The sequence below is a fragment of the Artemia sp. Qi Xiang Cuo genome, chromosome 19 (assembly GCF_049724085.1).
Source record: "Artemia sp. Qi Xiang Cuo chromosome 19, ASM4972408v1, whole genome shotgun sequence".
In the NCBI taxonomy this organism is placed as follows: Eukaryota; Metazoa; Arthropoda; class Branchiopoda; order Anostraca; family Artemiidae; genus Artemia; species Artemia sp. Qi Xiang Cuo.
In genome coordinates, this window is record NC_142812.1 from 12397564 (window position 1) to 12421706 (window position 24143).

Below are 24143 nucleotides of genomic sequence, written 5' to 3' on the forward strand. Positions count from 1 at the left end.
ATTGTACCCTGGGATAAATTTAATTTGGGCCCTCTATCTTTTTTTGTAATGATTACCTTTTTTGTAATGAATACTATCTTTTTTTGTAATGATTTAATACCAAATCAAATAAGAATAACATACCATAGCAGTTAGTCTAGGTGATGGAAACGAACACGTGTTTCTACCTCTTCCCTGACAATTTTAGGTTGTATTCTATAATATATATGCGTAAATTCTTCAAATGTTTTGACAGAAACATTTGAATTGTTTCTTCACTGATATAAAGAAGCCGTAAAAAGTCTAAAAGGTAATATTTGGTTATTTATTAAATATAAACAATTATATTTATGCTTGTAACATAAATTTCTATATTTAAGAAGTCTTGCACTCGACCTCCATCTGGCTTACATAAAAATATTAGACAACCCTGGACTCAATATAGAAGGTGCCAAAAATTAACGCCACTTACGGATTGCCCCATAGAGTACGGAAAATTTATGAGATGGGAATTGGCAACAGTGTCAAAAAGAAAAGTTTACCAGCACTATTCACCGTTTGGTGACTTTGTTTGACCCAAAACCTTTCCAGGTACTTCAAAATGCAAGAAGGATTAAATTAAGCGCAATTATGTCCACAGTAGTGCTGCCATCCACGCAGTGGCAGATCCAAGGGGTCGAGGGGGGCGCCTCCCTAACGTAGTCTAAAGTAGTGTAGTTTACTTAGTTAACGCAAATTTACGTTAATTAAACTCGCTCCTCTCGCAAGTTTATCCGATCAACCTATTTTGCGCCCCCCCCCCCCCAAAAAAAAATCCTGGATCCGCCCCTGCATCCACGCTGTCAAATAACCATCCATCAATCCCCAGGATCTATCAGAAAGTAAAAATGACATCATTTTTATACAATCCTGAAAAGACTTATGCTAGCTTTGCCTCTCACTCACACCATCTGTCATGGCTGTTTCTTCAATTAGTCATGGCTTGATGGTAACTTGATTTTAATTCAAAAATTTCCTCAACTAAGATTTCCTCAAGCTAACTCAAGTCATCTTTTTGTTGACTAGATTTTGATTTTAAGCAATTCTTGAAAACAAAAAGGGTGGTTAGTTATCACTTACAGCATAATTTCAGCTTTAGTTCTATTGCACTGCAGATTAATCATATTAAATATCCAGTTTAAAAACTTTATGCCGTTTTAGTGAAGTTACAAGACGTTACACCGCCAGTGGCACTGTTAGTTTTAATTCCTATATTCCCGTCTTAAATTGTCAAAGAACCAACTCCTATAAGTTTTCCGTACTCTTTGGATTACCCTATCTGTACAGTCTTAAACCTTTCACTGGTTCTCTTTTAGGCTTTGGCCTCAACCCCAGACAATTGTGGGCCCACTATTGAAGGCAAAGTAAGTGATATGTCATTTGTGGGCTAGCCCTTTCTAACCAAATGATTTTTATTTTAGATGCCCTTCAGGAACAGATGGTAAGCAGTGTGAGATTGCACCAGAACGCTGCATTGGCACACCTTGTCTCAACGGGGGAATCTGTCAAGACTTTGGAGTTGACGTCAATTGTTCGTGCGACGATGATCACGTTGGTGTTGGCTGTGAGTTTGAATTAGACGCTTGTGAAGAAGGTGTTTGTCAGAATGGTGCAACCTGCATAGACAACGGTCCTTCTTATCAGTGCATTTGTCCGCCCGGTTTTACAGGTCGTAATTGTGATCAAGATATTGTCAACTGTGTTCCAGGGGCATGTCCACCTTCTGCATCAGCGTGTATTGATCTTATTGATGGTTTTTATTGCCAATGTCCCTTCAACCTGACTGGAGATGATTGTAGAAAAGGTAAATTTAATATAATTGTTTATTCATAAGAAATATTGAAACCTTTGTTTAGTAGAAAGTTAATTGCACTGCCATTGGTAAATAACAAACAATAACTGAAAATTTTACGAAAAAAAATTCATCAAGAATAAAATTACTATAAAAAGATTTTACCCAATTACCGATTACCAAATTAAAATTTTGAAATTTACTTCATCGTTTTAAGATTGAAAAACACGTTGAAAAGATTCCAGAAACATGCGAAAATAGGAAAAATTTTCTATTTTTAAGCGATTTCGTTTTTAGATCATTTTCTAAGAAAACTCTAAGTAAATCATAATTCTGGTTCGCTGAATTCATATTTCTGGAACTATTTAATTCAGTGATACACCGTTCTTTAAGTGCAAGTTAAAGTTGTAGGCTTGTCGCAAAAATCGTATGTTCACATAGCATAAGCCTTAAACCTACTTGAAGGACGAAAGATGTCTCTTCGATTAGTGTCCCTTTCTCTTTGAGATTTTGCCAAAATTTTATGAATGACTTCAAGGGTCAACTAATCAAAATAGTATCTTTGTCTACGAGCCCAGTAAATTAAATTTCACTTTTAGTATCTATAACCAGAGGACCACAAAAGTTTGACCCATTGAGATTTTCCCCAAGGACTGAGGATGATTTGATCAAAAGTGATTTGGTCTTCCTCCATGTAGGTATGTATTTAGCCTCAATAGCGGTAACGGTATATAGCGGTATTACGTATTTTTACAATTGGTTTTTGAGATTTTGATTTTTTAAAAGTTTTCAATTTTCTCACGAGTTTTTGTTTTATTCTAAAACGTCTTTGCTTTTTCCAGCTATATGTTGCAAAGATTTTTCAATTTTTTTTATTCTGAAGATACAAAAGAAAGGCATTTTTCAAAATGAAGGGGGAGGGGTATTTTTTCCTATTCCTCCTTTCTCTAAGGTCTTGATTTCCCTCTTTATATCCTATAGGTGGTTGAGAATATTTTTATTTATCCTCGAGTGGGGTCTCTGCCGTAGCGTGGTGAGTGATTAACCTGACGTTTATTTTTTTTCTTATTTATTTTTGTTTGTCACGATTTTTGTTTTACGAAAATGTATTTATTTCTTTTTTATCTATTTATTTCTATCTATTTTTTTCCTTTTTTAGCTGCGCGGAACAAAGCTTGTCTTTGCCAGATACTTGTAGATTTAGTGTGCTACATATCTGTGATAGAAAAATAAATGAATTTGAAGCTTAAAAAAAGGAAAAAAAAATTTTGATGAAAATACAAAAAATTATATTTTTAAAATCTAGGAGGTGCAATTTTTCATATATCATAGAATACGAGAAAGCATTTCCTCGACAAAGAAAGTTCTGAGACTCCATCCTTTGACGTAGTTTTCATGGATACCATGGAGCATGTGTGAAAAATGGTGTCTCGTATGTGAAACTTTTCTTGTGACCCAATATTGAAGATTATTTACATTATTAATTTTTACAGTCCTTTCTAGGGATGTTGATTTCTAAAAGCTTTCTTTTTTTTGTAGCTGTTTCTGTTGATTATGATTTGAGCTTCCGGGACATTGCTGGAGGATCTAGTGCCTCACTCATGGTTCCATTCACATTAGGGACAAACAGTTTAACCGTTGCTTTTTGGGTTCGATTCAGCCATAAAGACGATTCTGGCCACATTTTTACTCTATATTCAGTGGAGTAAGTACATTTTGTGTTTATTATTGTTTCTGTTTATGTTGTTTGTTGTGTTATGCTTATTTACTATATTTATTATTGTTATTTGCTTTTGTTATTATTGTTTATATGTTTAGCTATGTTTATAGTTTTTTAGAATTTTTTTTTGCATTAAAAAAAATTAAAAAAAATTATAGGTAATTATAAAATTATATAAGATGAACTTAATAACATTTTTTGCACATTATAAAGGGAAGAGGATCTGGCTAGTACTAATTTTTTTTTAACTATTTAGAAAACATACTTTTTGCATGGTTTTGTCATTTTTTTTTAAATTCCGAAAAATTCGGAAATTTCTAACTGTTTTGAGATTCAGTGCCCTTCCTCCTCCCTCATCTTTCCCATCCTAATTTGTAGGGGAGATTACGTTTACGAGAGTAGAGTATATTCTCCCGTATATTTTAAACGCTTATTATCAAGGATCTGGCTAGAGCTATTTTTGGTACTTGTGCATTAGATGGTCACTTCTAAAAAGTCAAGTTTGATTAATGGTAACGAAATAAAATAAAATAGGATGAATATATAATAGTTTAGAAACAAATTTTGGCTATACATTTGCACATTAGAGGGGCTGGGGGGTAAAGCATAGCATATATTAAATACGTAACCTAACCTAATCTAACCTAGGTACCTCCCCCCCCTAAACCCGAAAAAACAACAGTTTAAATATCGTAAACGCAATGAAAACTAATTTGCATTCCATTTCTTAATAGCGATCTCTTTGAAAATAACCGGTCTCTGGCGGGTTTCGTCTGTCATTGCATGACTGGTTTCCTTGCATAGAATATAAAAGTGACCATCTACTGCACTAGTACCTTATTTTTTTTATAGATTTCTAGAAAATGCATTTTTTGCATGGTTTTCATCATCTTTTTAGCTTCTGAAAAACTTGCAAATGTTAACTGTTTTAAGATTCAATACCCCCCCCCCCTTTCTTTCCTCTCCTTTCCTAGTAAGGCCATGCCAGTGTTATTTTATTTTTTATCTTTAAAGAAACAATGTTTTTCTCTTTGGTATTTTATATTTTTGAAGGAAGTATTTTAGTAATTATTTTCAAAGTACTATTTGAAGAAATTTTGAAGAAATAATTTATTTTTGAATAAATTAAATTACTTAGTGGTGCTCCTAATTTTTGTGATATGGCGATCACAAAATGTGATAGTTGACACCCAAGAGTTAGTTCTGGTCGGTAAGATATATTTCCCAAAAAATAGTTGTCAAAGATGGTCCAGATGGCCCGACACGCATATCAAGCTTAATAACAACACAGCAAAAAAAAAAAAAAAAAAAAAAAAAAAAAGAAAAAAAAGAAAGACTGGTTAGAAAAAAAAACTAAGGATTGACACACAGGCCAACGTGCCACAAAAATTAAAACAGTTAAAACAAGTAGGATATATAAAGGAATTAAACAGGTTGATAAAAGAAGGGGTAAACCAATGAAATAAACAACAAGGAAGAGGGGAACTATTGGATGGGTTTTTATTAACTTTTTTTTTTGGGGGGGGGGGGTTAAAGTTGTAAATATACAAAAAAAATATTCAAAGTTAGTAATTAGTAGTTATATCTGAACTTAATGAATCCTTTGATATAAGTATCTTCTCCTTTCCGTGCGGGGTACAGTTCTTGACTTATCGGAAAATCGAATATTTCATAGAGAGTGTAAACTATAAGCCCATGTTAAAGCGAAGAAGGGGAACTATTGATTTTTATTTTTTTTTGGTAAAGGAGGGGACAGAAGTTCTTACGAAATTTACCAACAAACCAAAATATACAAAGAAAGTTTTATTAGTAACAAACAGAAATACACAATCATTGTTCAAAATGAGTAATTAGTAGTTAGTAGGTGATATACTTTGAAAATAGTGATATGCTCACTATAGTGAATAGGTGATGAAAATAGTGAGTAAGTGATATGCTCAAATCTGATAGTTCTAATAAAATCTTTGCAAAACAAGTTTCAAGCTGCGGCAGAAAATCAAACTGTCTAAATGCACTGTTGCTGGGTTTTTTTTTCAAGTAAAGAAGTGACTTTTATACCTAAGACTAGTTTAGCATATATTATTATAGATGATAAGATGCTTAGTGCATGGGTTTTGGCTGAATATACATGTAATAGGTTCAGTAAAATAATCATAAAATGAAAAACGAAATATTTTGGGGAGTTTTCTTCCGTCCTTCTAAGCAAGTTTTATGCATAGAAAAACCAGATTGAAAAAAATTCATACTTCTATCATGCTTAATTTTTATATTTTAATAGGTTTGATCGCCTTTAAAGAGTTTTTTTTTAACCAATAAAATAGTTGCTCGAAGTGCCATATAAGTGCCATATAATAGTGCCGAAGTGCCATATATGTATATCCATTTAAATATTTTATCGACAGAATGTAAATTTTTTACATTAAAATTGTCTTTGGCAAGAGAGAGAGAAAGAAAACAGAACTCTATATTGTCGAAGAATCACTAGACCAAAGAAAACTTTCCATTTTTTTTTCTTAAAACTAACGCTCTTTTTACAAATTTCTGTTTTTTTTTTCATTTTGAGAGCTTTAAACATAAATAACTACAAATAAAACAGTACAAGAGAGAAAAATATTTCTCTAAATTTACAACTGAAACTGCAGCCTTTATGCCCTCCCAACTCTGAAACCTCAAAGTGTCAGCAGTTTTCCTTTATTTTTAATATAATTTGCCTTTTTTTCAAACATTACCCCCACCTTCAAAATACTTCCCTCACGATTAATAAAGTCTCTGTTTAACCTTGTGTGTTTTTATACATATTCCATGTTAAGATAATTAAATTTATTAGCAGAATTCTTGTGTTATTCACACTGGTTCTCCCATCTGTGGGATAGGAAAAGAGAGCCAGGCCCCCTTATTTTTGCTCCAAAATGTCCAAGCTCTTAAAGTTTTTTTTTTATATTTACTATGTAGCTGACCTATTTTGTGTATTTGTTAAGTAGTCTTCCCGCTTAAATTTGGTACTGTATGACAACATGGATCACTGTATGACAATATGGCTCTATTGGCTCTATGACAATAATTGTTCTGACGGATCTTTATCTCTTTATCCCTCCAATTTTTGTGAAGATAGTAACATATCTTCGCATTGACTATAAAGGGTATTCTACTCACAGATCGTCAAGTATCCCAATTGAAAAGGAGATCCTTCTGCAAGTTCACAGTTCTGGAGTTTCAGTTGCTCTGCTGCCAGAATTGCAGCCAATGTTTGTTCCATTCCGTCTTGGGCTCTCTGTCACCGATGGCGCATGGCATCATGTTGCAATAATCTGGGACGGCAAGGCTGGCACTGTGACGGTAGTTACCGATGCTGTTATAGTTGGTAAAATTGAGAACTATGGACAGAACTATGGATTACCTGACTAGTAAGTTCAGTTGTGTTTTATTCATTTCGAATATTTGTTGTACCTCATAGTCAACATTTGGGGATACATGTCCAGTTGGGTATTTGGGGTTTTACGAGCATTGAGTCTTGTATTAGGAAGGTTTGGGGGATTTTCTTTAAATGGAGGGAGAATACATCGATGATAGGCAGAACTAAAAGAGCGGAACTTTCTTTCTTCCTTCTTTTGTAAATAGTAAAAAAAGATTAGTGTAAAAAATTAATAATTTTGGAATAAAAAATTACGAACAGATTGGTTCAGTTGTATTTTATTTATTCCGGGTATTTGTTCTCTTAAGAAAAGAGCGGAACTTTCTTTCTTCCTTCTTTTGTAAATAGTAAAAAAAGATTAGTGTAAAAAATTAAGAATTTTGGAATAAAAAATTACGAACAGATTGGTTCAGTTGTATTTTATTCATTCCGGGTATTTGTTCTCTTAAGAAAAGAGCGGAACTTTCTTCCTTCCTTCTTTTGTAAATAGTAAAAAAAAATTATTATAAAAAATTAATAACTTTGGAATGAAATATTACGAACAGATTTGGTTTACTTGTAATTTTTATTCATTCCGGGTATTTGTTCTCTTAAGAAAAGAGCGGAACTTTCTTTCTTCCTTCTTTTGTAAATAGTAAAAAAAGATTAGTGTAAAAAATTAATAATTTTGGAATAAAAAATTACGAACAGATTGGTTCAGTTGTATTTTATTCATTCCGGGTATTTGTTCTCTTAAGAAAAGAGCGGAACTTTCTTCCTTCCTTCTTTTGTAAATAGTAAAAAAAAAATTATTATAAAAAATTAATAACTTTGGAATGAAATATTACGAACAGATTTGGTTTACTTGTAATTTTTATTCATTCCGGGTATTTGTTCTCTTAAGAAAAGAGCGGAACTTTCTTTCTTCCTTCTTTTGTAAATAGTAAAAAAAGATTAGTGTAAAAAATTAATAATTTTGGAATAAAAAATTACGAACAGATTGGTTCAGTTGTATTTTATTCATTCCGGGTATTTGTTCTCTTAAGAAAAGAGCGGAACTTTCTTTATTTTTTCTTTTGTAAATAATAAAAATTTGAGTTAAAAACTAATAATTTTGGGATAAAAATTATGAACAGACTGGGTTCAGTTGTATTTTATTCATTCTGGGCAATAGTTCTCTTAAGAAAAGGACGGAACTTAATTTTTCCTTTTTTAATTAGTCAAAACAGTCAAACTAACAATTTTCGAATAAAAAATTACAAATATATTTTGATCAGTTGTATTTTATTTATTCCGGTTACTTTGTTTAAATAGCTATAACTCCACTTTGTTTGTTTCACTTTGTTTAAATAGCTATAAGAATTTGGTATAAAAACTAATAGTGTTTAGAATAATATTTTAGAATCATTGTATCTTTTTTCCTTGTCTGGTTTTTTGTGGTTTCCCTCTGATGTTGGGGTATCACGTTGGGGTATGCCCTCATCACACACATACATGGATTTTTTTGTTGGGAGTGGGCCTAATAACAGAAATATTTTAACGGTTTGAAGAGCAAGTGCTAAGTAATTTGGGAAAGATTAATATTTCTAGAGGGAGGAGAGATCCAACGAGACCGTCTTCATACGTGTCTGGCTCTCATTCAAGCGTATGTTCGTACTGGTAATAAACGAAGCAATTCTTCATGATTTTGATTTTACTTTGAATAAAATACTACTTTTTATTTTGGTTATTATTAAATTCTTTTCTAATAACTTTTTTTTTAATCTTAAAAATGACTTCTAATAAGGAATCTGAATATTGAATTTGTTTTTCTAACAGAATATTATGTCATTTTACTTGATGTATTGCCTTGATAATGAGACCCTGCTACTCTTTAAATTTAACGGGACCCGGAACTGTTCCGGGACCCGGAACGTGCACCGGAAGAGTCTTCATGAATAGTACCTACAATGCCATTGCATTGAAGTGCTTGATCTTTTTCTTGTGTGTTTGAGCTTCCTCAATTCCCAAGTTTTAAAGCTGGTGTCTGGAAACAGAGACGTTACCACGTGTTGGATTGTAGAATTTTAAAATGTTTTATTTTTTGGAGTTTTCATTCAACATGACGATCTCACTTCATAAATAATATAATTTATTCGTGCAAAAGCCAACAAACACCTAGACAAAACGAACCTAACAAGCTAGGGCACTAAAAAAAACAAAAAACACTGTTACATAAGAAGAATCGCCATAAACCTATAGAAAAAAGAGCTCTGTAATTCAGTTTTATCCTCAGAAATTTCCCATCTATATAAATTTCCCAAAATTCTTTGTTTATTATTATGCTTAGCCTATCCAATTATTTTAGTAAATAAAATTTGTCCAAAAACCTGCTACCTTATATCAAACAATTCTTTACGGCTCCCTATAAAATGAAAAAGGTTTTCCCCGATAACCCCACACATTGAGAAAGAGTAGTGGTCATTTTGCTCCCTGACTTGACTAATATACTTTTTTCCTTTTCTAAGTGGTAACCCATTCCCTCCCATACTTGCCAAACAACCCAACTCATCAAAACTCCTGCCGTAAAATGTCTTTGTAAGTAATCTTTTCTGTTCAGTAATAGCTGCTTTCTTACAGCGGCTATGTGACCTTGGGCTCTCCAAATATAGAGGTGGCAAGTGGCCGTGGAGCTGAAGGATTTATTGGCCACTTGTCTCGAGTTAATGTCTGGGGACGAGCACTTGACCTAGTTGGTGAGATCACAAAACAGGTTCGAAGCTGCCAGTCACCAACTATGTTCAATGGTCTTCTTCTTCAATGGATTGGGTACGATAGGATTACTGGAACAGTAGATAGAGCAATTCCGTCTACTTGTGGTATGAAAGTGTGTCCACCCGGAATGACTGGACCAGACTGCAAGTCAATGGATAGGGATAAAGTAAGACTTTTATTTATTGTTTATCATTTATATATATTAATATATATATTTTTTATATTTACTTATTAAAATTTATATATTTATAAATTTTATGTAAAACTAAGTTTTTTATGTTTATATGCACTATATAAATGTCCATATAGCTATATATGTATATACATATAAATATATATATATATATATATATATATATATATATATATATATATATATATATATATATATATATATATATGTATATTTTTATGTTTTTTATGTTTATATAAACTATATAAATGTCCATATAGCTATATATGTATATACATATATATACATATATATATATATATATATATATATATATATATATATATATATATTTATATTTATATATATATATATATATATATATATATATATATATATATATATATATATATATATATATATATATATATATATATATATATATATATATATATATATTATATATATATATATATATATATATATATATATATATATATATATATATATATATATATATATATATATATATATATATATATATATATATATATATATATATATATATATATATATATATATATATATATATATATATATATATATATATATATATATATATATATATATATATATATATATATATATATATATATATAAACATATTTTTGATGTTTTTTTAAATATTTGTTTTAGCCCCCCCCCCCCCCTAATGATACGTTCTTGAATACAACTGCAGCTTCAAAGGAAAGTTAAGCCTTCTATAGTTGTTTGTGCCGTTTTTTTATGGCATTTTTCAGCCACATTATTATTTTTTTTAATTTGGTATTTCCTACTATCAAAACTGCATAAGTACATCCAGGCGTTTTTTTAAAATAAAATTCATCTCCCGTTTTTCTTATTTTTTAAGATATATGTGTTTTTTTTTGTTTTTTTTTTCACTTAACAGATCCAAACAATCTGACTTCATTTTTACTTCCCTTGGTACTTTAAAGTATCCATCGTGTAACACCACCTGATTGTTTTCTGAGTTGTGATTGGTTGGGAGACACATATAATACCAGTTATATGGGTATATTATTTTTTATGTCATGGTAAGACTCTTGAATATTTTTCACATGCTTTTGTATACCTTTTTTAGTTTCAAAAATGCAATAACATTAAAATATAATCTATAGCACAAATTTAAACGCATAACTTGAAGAAGTGCAAAGAAGTCTACAGAGAAATATTTTTACCTATAAAGTATTTTGATTTTAGGAACCTCCAAAGATTGTCTCTTGTCCATCAGACATCTGGGTAGAAACTAAAAACGGAACAGCGCAAGTAATGTGGGAGGAGCCAAAGTTTACTGACAAATTTGGTGTCCAAAATGTAGTTGAAGTACATGGATATAAATCAGGATTGATTCTGGCCTGGGGCAACTACGATATCACATATGTAGCAACTGATGCAGAAAGAAATGCAGCTGTTTGTTCATTCAGGGTTTACGTTTTAAGTGAGTGGTTGTAGTTTATATTTTGGCCTTGTCCTATATTTTGGCCTATGGCCTTTGGCCTTGGCCTTATATTATGCCTAAGGGAGACTTGACGTCACGAAAACACGTCGTATAGTAGATTATTGTCTTAAAATAGAATTTTGTTTTGTTTTTTTAATTAACTAATTTTACTGTGTCAGGATTATTGTTTTAGTTAATGATATTTTCAGTTTTCTTTGATGTAAAACATATCACTTTTCGTATGAAAACAATTGATTGCAGCCAGATTAGGAATTTAGTCAAGATTTTTTTTAGGGGGAAGGGACAGGATTTGAATAAAACGCAAAACGAACGGTAAACTAAATGAAATAAACAGAAAATTTTCCTTTAAAAAGTCAAAAATTTGCCCTACATTGCACTTCTTGGCCGAAGGGCCTCGAAACCAAGATCAGCACCGCTGGTTTGGACTTTAAGGGTCTAGTGCGGTATGCTTTACCTGTTTTATACCTAGCCCCTCTCAAAAAATAAAATCTTAAGCTTTTTTGGGGGAGGAGGACCGAGGTGGAAGTCCTTCCGCCACATTTGTACGCTTGCTAATTAGTTACCAATTTCTGATCACGTTTTAAAGAAGCAAACGTTACATCTCCGTGTACTACATTCTATTTTGAACCAAAATTAGGATTTTTTTTGTTTTATAAGATTTAGAACTTAAATAAGGAAATTTTCGTTGCTTAAAATCAAAAGTTGATATGACACTGATAAAGATTATTTTGTAGAAGGAGCTGAGCCTGATCTTGACCTCATTAAATCTTTACGAAAATCCCTTATAATTCCTTTTCATTCTTATATTAGCCGCACGTTCACGATATCGGGACCCTGATAATCCTCCTCTGCGGATGAAATCATGCTACGTTTACAAAATTTCAAACTAACAAAAAAATGATAAGAATTCCTGGAACTCCAGGAACTCCAGGAATTCCTGGATCAGAGGAGTCTAGTTTTGACGCCAGCAGGTGTTTTTCTTCTTCTATTTGACAGCAGGTGTTGACAAAAATACTTTAAAATTTATGTTCCTTCTTGTATGATTCGCCTGTCCACGATGTCTGGACCCTGCTAAAACCTCCTTTGCTGAGGAATCAATATAAAATTTACCAAATTTCAATAAAGAAAAAGAGTCGACAGCAGTTAAAAATTTATAGTCTGATTAAACCTTAAATAGAATAAAATAAAATTTATTTGCGCTAAAAGCCCATAGGCCATGGTAAAAAAAAAATATAAACAAAGAACCGTTTCAAAGAAATTAAAAAATACTAACGTAATCCAACAGAAATCTACTTCTATGATTCATCGCGAGACGAAGGAATCTTGCCAAGCTTCTGATACCCATAAAACACTCATCTGGACACAAATTCACCAACCACTCAAAATAATAATCCCCCCTACCAAGCATTTCGAGTCTCCAATCACTAGGCTCCTCACATTCACACATCAATTGATATGCACTTTCATCTAAACCTCCACACATAGGACAACAATAAGGACCAGCCTTTGACATTTCCCTACCGATAAACTTTCTTCTTTGGCCCAATGGCAAAATATCAGCCCTCATTTCAATTAATAACTTTATTTTATTTTTATTCAGACCCTCCTTAAAAAATAAAATTTCACCCCAAATCTCCTTCGACCGACAATAAGGACCCTGTGAATTCGAAACCGAACGCTGGGCCTGCCATGCCTGTATTTCTTGGTCCTGTAAAATACTTTCAAGTAATATACTTGCTTGGTCCCTCGAGCCCTAAACCATACCCTCATGTGTCAGTTTCATTAGCATTCAACATGTATAGGAATGGCTACAGAATATTGTAATGATTAAAGTCTGACCTCTAGAAGTTTCACTATTTTTTCGAGAAATTCACAATATTATACTGTCATACTAGATTGCTGTTCATGCTTTTACTATTCATCATCCACGTTGTCTAAACCTTGCTAATCCCACTCTGATGGAATGAGATGGAATAAAAAAAAATAGTAAAAATGAATTAAATTTAAAATTAGAACTAGATAAAACTATGTCAGCCTATAAGAGCATTGAATATGCTTAGGTATGGCTGGAGTAATATTGCAATGATTACGATTTGACCTTCGGGATTTTGCCCTTTTTCTTGGAAAATTCCCAAACTTAGTACTGTAAAAAAATTTTTTTACTTCAGTGATTAAACTTAATACCAGTCAATTCAATCTCACTCTTAAAATAGAACTAATAAGATAAGAAAAACCACAAAAGTTGCATTTTTCTAATTTTATAATAGAACGAATTTTCTGGCAAGAAACAACAGGTTCGTCTGTTTCTTTAACATGAGATCTTAGGTCAATTTGGGAATTTGTTAATTAGAAACTGTTCCAAAGTGATCGAACAAGTTTTTTCAGTGTTGGATTTATTTATTTTTTTTTTTTGCCTCCTTCAGTTTCAAAGTGACTTTATTCTAATTTTGAAACTAAAGCTTCGGATTCAAATTGCTGCTTTAATCTTGAGCACCAGAAACTAGAAGCAGGAGTCTGAAGCTGATTCAAGAATTTATTATTTAGAAACTGTTCGAAAGTGACAGAACAAGTTTTTTCAGTGTTGTTTTTTTTCGATTTTTTTTTTTTGCCTCCTTCAGTTTCAAAGTGACTTTATTCTAATTTTGAAACTGAAGCTTCGGATTCAAATTGCTGCTTTAATCTTGAGCACCAGAAACTAGAAGCAGGAGGTCTGAAGCTGATTCAAGAATTTATTATTTAGAAACTGTTCGAAAGTGACAGAACAAGTTTTTTCAGTGTTGTTTTTTTTTCGATTTTTTTTTTTGCCTCCTTCAGTTTCAAAGTGACTTTATTCTAATTTTGAAACTGAAGCTTCAAATTCAAATTCCTGCATTAGTCTTGAGCACCAGATACCAGAAGCAGGAGACCTGAAGTTGATTCAAGAATTTATTATTTAGAAACTGTTCGAAAGTGATCAAACAAGTTTTCTCGGTTTCGGATTAAGTTTTTGTGCCGCCTTCAGTTTCAAAATACGAAAACTGTGAGTCAATCCCGCTTTCAAGGGTTGTAATGGGAGAAAGGTTAAGGTGGCTAAGACATGTTCTGTGGGTTGCCCAAGATCGTCCTTGTTGGGTAACCTTTTAGGGCCAAATGAAAAGCAGGTCACCCCGGAATGGGGTAGGAGGATGTCGTAAAGAAAGATTTAAGGGAAATGAAAATTCCATGGGGGGGTCTAAAGAGGGAGGCTTTGAATACATTGGGATGGAGGATGAGCGTGCGTAGCTGTGTTGGCTTCAGGAAGCCTGGTTCTGCTGTGAGTTGTTAGTAGTAGTAATAGTAGTTCAGTTTTAAAGTCACTTTATTCTAATCTTGAGACTAAAGGTTTGGATTCAAATTGCTGATTCATTCCGGAGCATCAGGAACTTGAATTGCACCAATTGATTTGTCATGAAATTATGCATATTAGTATTTCATTAATCGAATTTTCCTTAATTTGTGCAACTGGTTTGTCATCTCCTAATAATCAGGCTGAAGGATTGAAATATGGTTATGTTTAATATATGCCTATATAGTCTATGTATCTTAATATTTTCTTGTTCTTTTAATTTCGCTTATATGATTTCTCTCAAACAATGATTTATTTCTTCTTTATAGTCCAAAATTTATTTTATTATCTTCTCTTATTTATATCTTATCTTCTCTTATATATATATTTTTTATATGTCTTCTCTTCTGGGTAATTTTATAGTTTGTCTGTGTAAATCTACGATATGGCCAAGGGTGTCCTTGGTTACGATTGTAGTAATCGTACAATTGCAATTAATCGTTTAATTAACAATTTAATCGTTATTAGTCGTAACTAAGGGCATCCTTGGTTACGATATTACGATTGTAGTATTGAAACCAAATCATTGCATTAAAATTTTCTAAGATCCCATATTTGGTCCCCCCCCCCTCCCATTTCCCGAGTTAAACCAGTTAACTTAGTCGTTTAAAGTTGAATTTATTGCTTAGTTAACATCTTGGAAACCTTAAAAAATGTTAATGACACTCAGGCTCATCAAAGAAGATCAATTTGGGGAGGCGGTTTGCATGAATCCAAGAAATGCCGAAAAATGGGCAAGTTATTTGGCAAATGTAAAAAAAAAAGAGAAAATGCACGGTTCTCGACATGTCAGGTTAAATAGGATCGGGTTAGAGCTAGCCCCCCCCTCCCCCTCTCTCCTTCATATATGCACAAAGAAAATGTTAGGAACAGTTTAGGGGAGAAACAGGAGCACAAATTAGTGATCGATCGAGTGTGGCCAAATTAGTGATCATTGTGGCGATTTACTGTTTAAGGGGGATCGAAAATTTATCCAGAAGTTCAACTTGTAGTAGACTAGCTATGTTTTCTCTTTCTTTTTAATTCGTCGGATAGGTTATTCTAGTGCCACTTTTGTCTTTGCTTTTAAGTCATTTGAGTTCTGAAATATGCCACTGAGAATGTGCGCCGTCTGTCCAGCTTGTATATTTAAATAAAAATTTCAACTACGAGGACATCTCTAGATCGTGAATATTAGCTGAAGCTTCACCTGAATGTGGCTTTACAGAGCCATTAGTGTGGTTGGCTGAAACATATTTTATTTTTAGGGGACTTCTGCCCGATACTAGCAGATCCAGTTGGGGGTATCCAGCGCTGCGCCGACTGGGGTCCAAACGGAAAATTCAAAGCTTGCAGCATTGAATGTAATAGGGGTGGCGCTTTTTCACAGTCAACTGCTAGGTTCTACTCCTGTGGTCCAGAAGGGTTTTGGAGACCTACAGAAAACCCGTCACTGCCTTTTGTGTACCCAGCTTGTAGCAGCAGCTCTGCAGCGCAACTAATAGTTAAGACTAAATTCCAGCTTCTTGGAGCAACACTATGCAATGACGCAGGCCGTAAGGTTTTAAATCAAAAAATAAAGGAGTTAATTAAAAAGACTAATAGAGATTGGCACATTTGTGCAGATGATGTTAATTGCGATGCTCTGAGTATTGGCATCAAGTGCGGCAAAAAGACAAATCAAAATTCAATCAGAAAGAGGAGACAAGCTGATCAAGACGACGTTTACGATATTGAAATATCCTTCCCTGCTGAGAGGTAAGAATTGATCCAGTACTAAAACCAGGGTTTCCTGTTTGTATTTTTGGTAATGTTTTTTCGCATTACTTTTCAGGGTCGGAGATGTGATCGGCATAAAATGTTGTAGCTACCTGTAGGCTGATCATTAATGTATTAAGTCTCACAGCACAATCTGATTTTATGCTGCATTTTTTAACTTTAAAAACTAACCTAATATTCGAAAAGTTTCCTGCTACAACATGCCTTTATTGGCCAATAGCTCGTCATCATTGCATTAAATTTTGCTGCTCAATTTTTCTGTGCTGAATCTTTTTTATGTTTTTAAAGCTAAAATTATGGTTGGAAATATTCCGGCTAAACTATGCCTTTGTTGGCCTTAATTTCACCATCATTGCATCAAATTTGGCAGTACAATCGCTTTTGTGCTGCATTATTTTTTTATTTTGAAGTCAAAGTTTAATGTTGAAGATGTGCATGGCACAGAATACCTTGATTGGCTTTAATTTCACACCCATTGCAACAAATCTTGCAGCACAATCGATGGTTTTGTCTATGTTTGGTCACTGAGCTACATAAAAGCTAAACAGAGCTTTGTATGTTGTTAATACCTTCTAGTTAAAAAACAAAAAATTATTATCAAGAACGAAAAATGTTTAGTTTTTCTGAAATACCACAAGCTTGCGCCTAGAATTTCATTTTAAAGAGGGAAGCTTATAATTTTCTGGAGAATGAATCCAATTAATTTTTGCATAGCCTTCACAAAAGCTTAAATTTCTAAGAACTGGAATTTTTGTATTTATGCCGAAAACAAGTGCCTAATTTAGGGCGCCATTCGGCCTGCACTATGGAGAGAATAAATGCCAAAATATATTTGTTATAATTTTTTCAAAAGTTTGTTAACGTTTTACAGAAAATAGGGCAATATGCGGCAGTAGCATATTTATTTTGACAGATAGTTAACGCAGCAGTCAGGCAGACAAGGAAATTGCCACATTTGCAACAATTAATGTGGCAAAATTTAACAAGGCTACGTTTGATCTTGAAATTTAATTAAAGATTGAGATTTAATTTCTGACTAATTATCATTACTTCGTATTCATTTCAAGTTTCCAAGCTGGTACCACTAACACAAACTCAGCGCAATGTTAAGCCCCTTGGGACCGAGTGACGAAAAAACCCTCCTCTTCTCCTAGGTCCTGTTTTAAGCTTTTACTTTGGTTCCCTGCATAGGAACCACCATAGAGTTGAGCCAGATTTGTTAAATTCTATTATGTTCTAATCTAAGATATCCAACCTTATTTGAATAGTTATCATACAAATAAAAAAAAGCTAAAAATACCGTCCCTAATCTGCTTTATTTTGTCTTAATTTAACATGAAGTATCCAGCCTCTCTTATTCCCCTTGCGGGGTAGTATGTTTTTAATAAGTTTTTTTTAATAATTTTCTGGGGGGTTTAAACTCAGGAATGTAATATGGAAATCTCAGGGGAGTATCCATGGGTTTTGGGCGTAGGTGGCTAGACGTTATCCAGAATGCTTTTTTTAGATTTTTTTTTAAAGCTAAAGTTGTGGGGTGTAGGTGGCTAGAAGTTATCCAGAATGTTTTTTTTTAGTTTTTTTAAGCTAAAGTTGTGGGGCGTTGGTGCTAGAAGTTTTTTTTAGCTTTTTTTTTTAAGCTAAAGTTGTGGGGCGCATGTGGCTAGAAGTTATCCAGAATGCTTTTTTTTAGCTTTTTTTTAAGCTAAAGTTGTGGTTTATGCTTTTTTTTTGCTTTTTTTTTAATGTCGTAAAAGCTGTGGAAGAACTGGTGTTTTGTTGTAAAAATAAAAAAAAAACAAGTTTTTTTTAACTGAAAGTAAGGAACGACGTTAAAACTTAAAACGAACAGAAAATATTCCGTATATTAAAGGGGTTGTCCCCGCCTCAACGCCGTGCTCTTCACGATAAAGTTTTTTATTGTTTAAAAAAATAGAGTTGTGAGAAAGTCAAACTTTAATGTAAAGGGTGAGGCGTTGAGGAGGGGACATCCCCTTTCATATACGGAATAATTTCTGTTCGTTTTCAGTTTTAACGTAATCTAAAAGACATAGTTATCATATTTTCGACCATGCTGAACAAAATAGTTATCTCAAAATTTTGATCAGGTGACTTTGGGAAAAAAAGAGCGTGGGAGGGGGCCTAGTTGCCCTCCATTATTTAGGTCACTTAAAAATGGCACTATAACTTTTAATTTCCATTCCAATGAGCCCTACCACGATATTCTAGGACCATTGGGTCGATACGATCACCCCTGGGAAAAAAAAAAACAACAAAAAAACAAATAAACACGTATCCGTGATCTTTCTACTGGCAAAAAATGCAAAATTCTACATTTTTGTAGATAGGAGCTTAGCTTGAAACTACAGTAGGGTTCTCTGATACGCTGAATATAATGGTGTGATTTTCATTAAGATTATATAGCTTTTAGGGGGTCTTTCCCCCTTTTTTCGAAAATCAAACAAATTTTCTTAGGCGCGTAACTTTTGGTGGGGACTAAACTTGACGAAACTTATATATTTGGAATCAGCAGTAAAATCTGATTCTTTTGATGCATCTATTACTATCAAAATCCCGTTTTCTAGAGTTTGGTTACCATTGAGCCGGGTCGCTCCTTGCTTACAGTTCGTTACCACTAACTGTTTGATTTTTATGACTTGTGTAACTCTTTTTTTTTTCTAAAACATCCATAGTAATAGTAACTGAAAACTACATACAAATAACCCCCCTCAAAGCCCCCCCTCAAAGCAAAGCTTTGAGTCTTAGCTCTCCTTCTCAAGACTTGATTTTAGGATGAGTCCGTCGTTATTTTTACATTAAACCGCCAGTTTTATATTAAGATTTGTGTGCCAAGCTCGAAAACATTTTCCACAAAAAAAGTCATTACAAAGATTTTTTTTCAGAATGTTCTTTAATTTTTTTATTCCATTATAATTTTTTTTAGTTAATCAACGAAATCGTGGATAAAAGTCAATTTATTTCTGTTCTTGGTCGACCAAGCAAACAACTAAGGAACATTTCTGTTTGATGAGATGCGGCCTAAATGTCGGTTCGTGGGTGAACACAACATATCATACATGAATTGGTTTGACCAAGATCTACCCCCCCCCCCCATCTTGTATGCTTGTCAAAGTCAATCGCAGAAAGCTTTCGCCCTTTTAGCAGTTTAATGTTAATTTAAAATTTTACAATCTTGTTTTGCGGACATGAACATTGAGAGCGAGTAGTTCTCAATGTAATCAATATGTTTACATTGATTTTGTTACTTGTAACTTATTCAGAACACACTCAAGAATTTTGATCTATAGATCTGTAAAAACCGGTTTCATACTTGGGTGACAATACATTGGACTTGTCTAATTTGGGCTATATGTTTGCATATTACGGTGGGGGTTAGAGTATTTTGACAGCGTTAAGTTAGAAAACAACTCTTACTTATAATATGAAGTATAATTATAGCTAGCAAATTTTGCATGCAACCTGCTGCACTTTACCCCCCCCCCCCAAATGTGAAAATATATAGCCCAAATTATATCAGTCCAATGCATTTTGTCACCCGTCGCTTGTCTTTGTGGCTATGAAACCGGTTTTCTCAAATCTTAAATTCCGACCAAGAACTTGAGTGTTTTCTGAATAATTAACAAGTACCTTGATTTTTCTAGCACTGATTTTATTTTTATATAAATGCTGATTGTGGATAGTTGAAACATGGTGTGAAATGTTGACGATATCCTACCTCTTTTGCAGTGATCCAGTGACTAACCCAAATACCAACGAACAGACCACCATTCGCAGATTGCTTGAAAGCTTAATACTCGAGAGCAGTGGCTTGGATGTCCGAGATGCCCTCCCAAACACTGTGATCGATCCAACCAGTTTGCAACTAGAAGCTAACTTTGTATGCCCTCCTGGCCAAGTTGTTCAGGGGTCAAGCTGTGGTATGTTTCTTTTTTCTTTGCTTGCTATAGTATCTAAAAAAAAGGACTAAAGGTTCATTAATAAAAACTGCTGTCATAATTTTGGCCTAGGCCGCAACTAAAACGCTATTTATTTACAACACTAGGTCAACAAATTACGAAAGATTAAAGGAACAAAATAGTTCATAGAACGAATGGTGAGGCATCTTAATGGTTCGATTTTGTTCTTGCTTTGGGTAGGCAGACGCTGTATAAATAAATAAACAACAATTCTATTTTCAAACGCCATAAAAACGGTCATGCCAATTAGCGGCGGTTTTGCCATAATAAGACACTAAACATATGAAAATCACAGCCATAGCCATCGTCATGCGAAAATATGCATTGATTCGAAATATCACAGATTCAAACTAAACAGAGTCAAACGAATAAAAAAAGTAAAAGAATAATGAACTAAAGAAAATAAATATATACAATTGTTGAGGAGTGGGTTCAGAATTAAAAACTTGAAGAACGAGGGAACAAAACTACTTGCCTGCCGCATATGCCGTGCTGGTACTAGCTGAATTTTCGGTACCGGTTGAGCTAAATGTTGCGGGAGCCTTTGGTGCAAAGCCGCAGATTTTCTAAAACACCGACACTAAATTTAAAACACAATTTAATACAAGGATATGACACCTAGCGAATGATGCTTCTGAGTCGTGAGTGTCCAAACTTGAGGAGAATTTCGTATCTGCGCTCATGGAGAGTTTTCTTTTGTGTGCCCAAGGAACAAGGGAATGGAAGTAATGTGGTTGCCGAAGACGTTTCAAAACGGGACAGAAAGATGCCAAGAAAGTTTTTCTCAAATATTTGATGTAAGCAATCTGAGCTTCAATTAAATTTATTTAAGTTTTAAACTTAATTCAATTAAGAATCAAATTTAGTTGAATTTCGTTTAATTAATTTTTAAAGGCAACTAAGTTTAAATTGTAATTATAATATCAATTTAATTAAATAAAATACCTTCGTCACGTGTGATTAATAATGAATAAAATTTTGATAAATGCCTGCATTGTATGAATTTATTTTACATGATTATTAGATGATTATAGACAAACAAATAGATTTTAAGCCAGTAAAAGGAATGAAAAGTTTTCAAGTCACCAGATTTCTGATAAATAGGCCCCCTGTTTCTCTGTGGCTCAAACCAGACCAAATTAAAAAGACTAGACTAATTAAAAGAACAGGATTATTAAAAGAAGATTAATTAAAATTAATAGATTATATATCATATATTTATTGATTATAATAATAAATTAGATTATATAGATTGTAAAATCGAATAAAATTGAATAAAATAACAAATAAAAAATCGAATAAAATAATAAAATAGGTTATATATTTATTATATTAATAAATTGACAGATTAATTAAAAGAACAATTATAAGACTAGGGTGACTGCTGTTTTGGCCATGGTCCAATACATGTTTTTGTTACTACTTATTGTGCTTGTCAAAAAAGTTCTTTAAAGAAAAACTATTTTCAGTTCCTTGCTCGTCTGGTCTGTACTTTAACCAAACGGACAGGGCTTGCCATCGATGTGATATTGGAACGTATCAATCACAAACTGGACAGTCTGGATGTATCCCTTGTCCTAGCATAAATGGTAAGCCTGGAACAACTGTATCTACTGGATCAAGAGCTGCAGAGGACTGCAAAGGTAAGCTGATACTTATATTGATAATAAAATCGTTAAAATAAGAGGTTTTGGAAACAAAATATATAAATCCAAAATCTATGATGATTCCCCATATATAAAATTCGTTTACGTTTATAATAAAACATAGACCAAATAAACACATAAACCAAATTATAAATTTGATATTTTTTTTTATTTCAATCGTTTTTTCGATTCAAATAAAAAAATTGATTAGAATCAAATCGTTAAATAAAATTTTGACCAAAATTAACCAAATAGTGTCGAATATTTATGATAGCACGTGTCCGCTTAAAGAAACAAACCCCAGAAAGAATAAACCGAGAAAACCATGGTGTGATGATGAGCTGCTGAATCTGTTTAATATGAGAAATCAGGCGTGTGAGGAGCATCTGAATCATCCGCAGAATAATGAGCTCCATGTGATGTATAAAGAGCTAAGGAATATGGCAAATGCCCTAAAAAGGAAAAAAGAAGGCATTTTTACAAATGTATTTGAAGAAAGTAAAGGTAACCCCAAAGCAACATGGCAAGTTGTGAATGATCTTCTAAAAGATCCTATGAAGCTATCGGAGCCAAAAATTGTGCTAAATAATAGGACCTTGTAAGAAACTGAGGAAATCTGCAACGTATTTGGACAATATTTCTCTGAAATTGGCTGCAAGATTCAAGAAGAAGCAAGGAACTCCCATGTTTTCGAATCAAGCAGTTTTGTGGATGAGCGAGGAAGAAGTTTCAAAATTAATCTCCAGCCTTGTACTGAAGACGAGGTACGCAAAATTTTTAGCACGATTAAGTCAAACAGTGCAGGAGTTTATGGAATGAGCCTTAGAACGCTCAAGTCGGTTCTGGTTTATTTGCTTCCTGTCCTCGTATACCTTATCAATATTTCTATGGAAAAGGGGATGTTTCCGAGTGCGCTTAAAATAGCTAAAGTTGTACCGTTGCACAAAGTTGGAGTCAAAACTGAAATATCTAATTGGAGACCAATATCAATTCTCCCGATTTATTCAAAAATTTATGAAAAGATTGTTCATCACCGGCTTTACGAGTATCTGATGAAAATTGGTGTTTTACACGATGGTCAATTTGGCTTCCGGAAAGGACATTCGACGACGCAGGCAGTCCAGCGTCTGCTGGAAAATATTAACTCGGCACTTGAGAATGGCGAGCAGTGCATGGGCGTTTTTATTGATTTTAGAAAGGCTTTTGACACTGTTGAGTTTAAGATTCTATTGGAAAGGCTGTATTATTTAGGCATAAAGGGTAGTGTTTTAAATTGGTTTGAATCGTATTTAGGTGAAAGGAAGCTACGAGTGACTTTGAGTAACAAATCTTCTCAGCCGTATCCCATAAAGTGTGGTGTTCCACAGGGCTCAGTTCTTGGTCCTCTCCTGTACCTGATATTCGTAGACACAATGAGATTCTACATTCCCGGAGCTTCAGTTACTTCGTTTGCTGACGACACGGCTTTAGTGATTGCAGGAAAGTCGCTGCAAGAGCTCCTGTTCAAGGAAAATAAGGCACTTGATGGCCTACATGAATTTGTTTGTGCTAGCCTACTTAGCGTCAATGCATCAAAAACTAATTTTATGATGTTTACGAGGACTGGTTCTGCTCCCACTCTCGCTGGTGTCATTATTTACAATGGCCTACCGCTCTCACAAGTCGAAGAGATCCGATATCTGGGATTCATCCTGGATGTAAACTTGAGTTGGAGAAAACACTGCGACATTATAGCATGAAAGATGGCGCGAGGCCTTGGAGTTCTGAACCGTTTTCAAATTTTTTTACCTTTGAAAATTCTGCTTTTATTGTATTTTTCCTTAATAGCGCCTTATATAAATTATGGTTGTTTGATTTGGGCGAGTAATTTTAGTTGCAATTTTAGAAGAGTTCGAGTTCCGTAGAATAAGGCTATAAGGTTGATTGGAAGGTATGATCGTGGTATGGATTGCACTGAATCACTTTTTAGAAAGTTTAAAATTTTAAAGGTTGTTGAAATAAAGGATTATTAAATTGGAATGTTTGTATTTCAGTG

General features: G+C 33.4%; 1 protein-coding gene across 1 annotated transcript in view; it reads left to right on the forward strand.

Moving 5' to 3' along the window:
- Window positions 1–24143, forward strand: part of uif (sushi, von Willebrand factor type A, EGF and pentraxin domain-containing protein uif) — a 192887-nt gene that overhangs the window by 150165 nt on the left and 18579 nt on the right. The window contains exons 32-39 of the mRNA XM_089105261.1: window positions 1440–1822; window positions 3350–3515; window positions 6686–6934; window positions 9541–9841; window positions 11108–11345; window positions 15978–16467; window positions 20233–20423; window positions 21932–22105. Of these exons, the coding sequence (XP_088961387.1) occupies window positions 1440–1822; window positions 3350–3515; window positions 6686–6934; window positions 9541–9841; window positions 11108–11345; window positions 15978–16467; window positions 20233–20423; window positions 21932–22105 (2192 nt within the window). The remainder of the gene's footprint in view (window positions 1–1439; window positions 1823–3349; window positions 3516–6685; window positions 6935–9540; window positions 9842–11107; window positions 11346–15977; window positions 16468–20232; window positions 20424–21931; window positions 22106–24143) is intronic.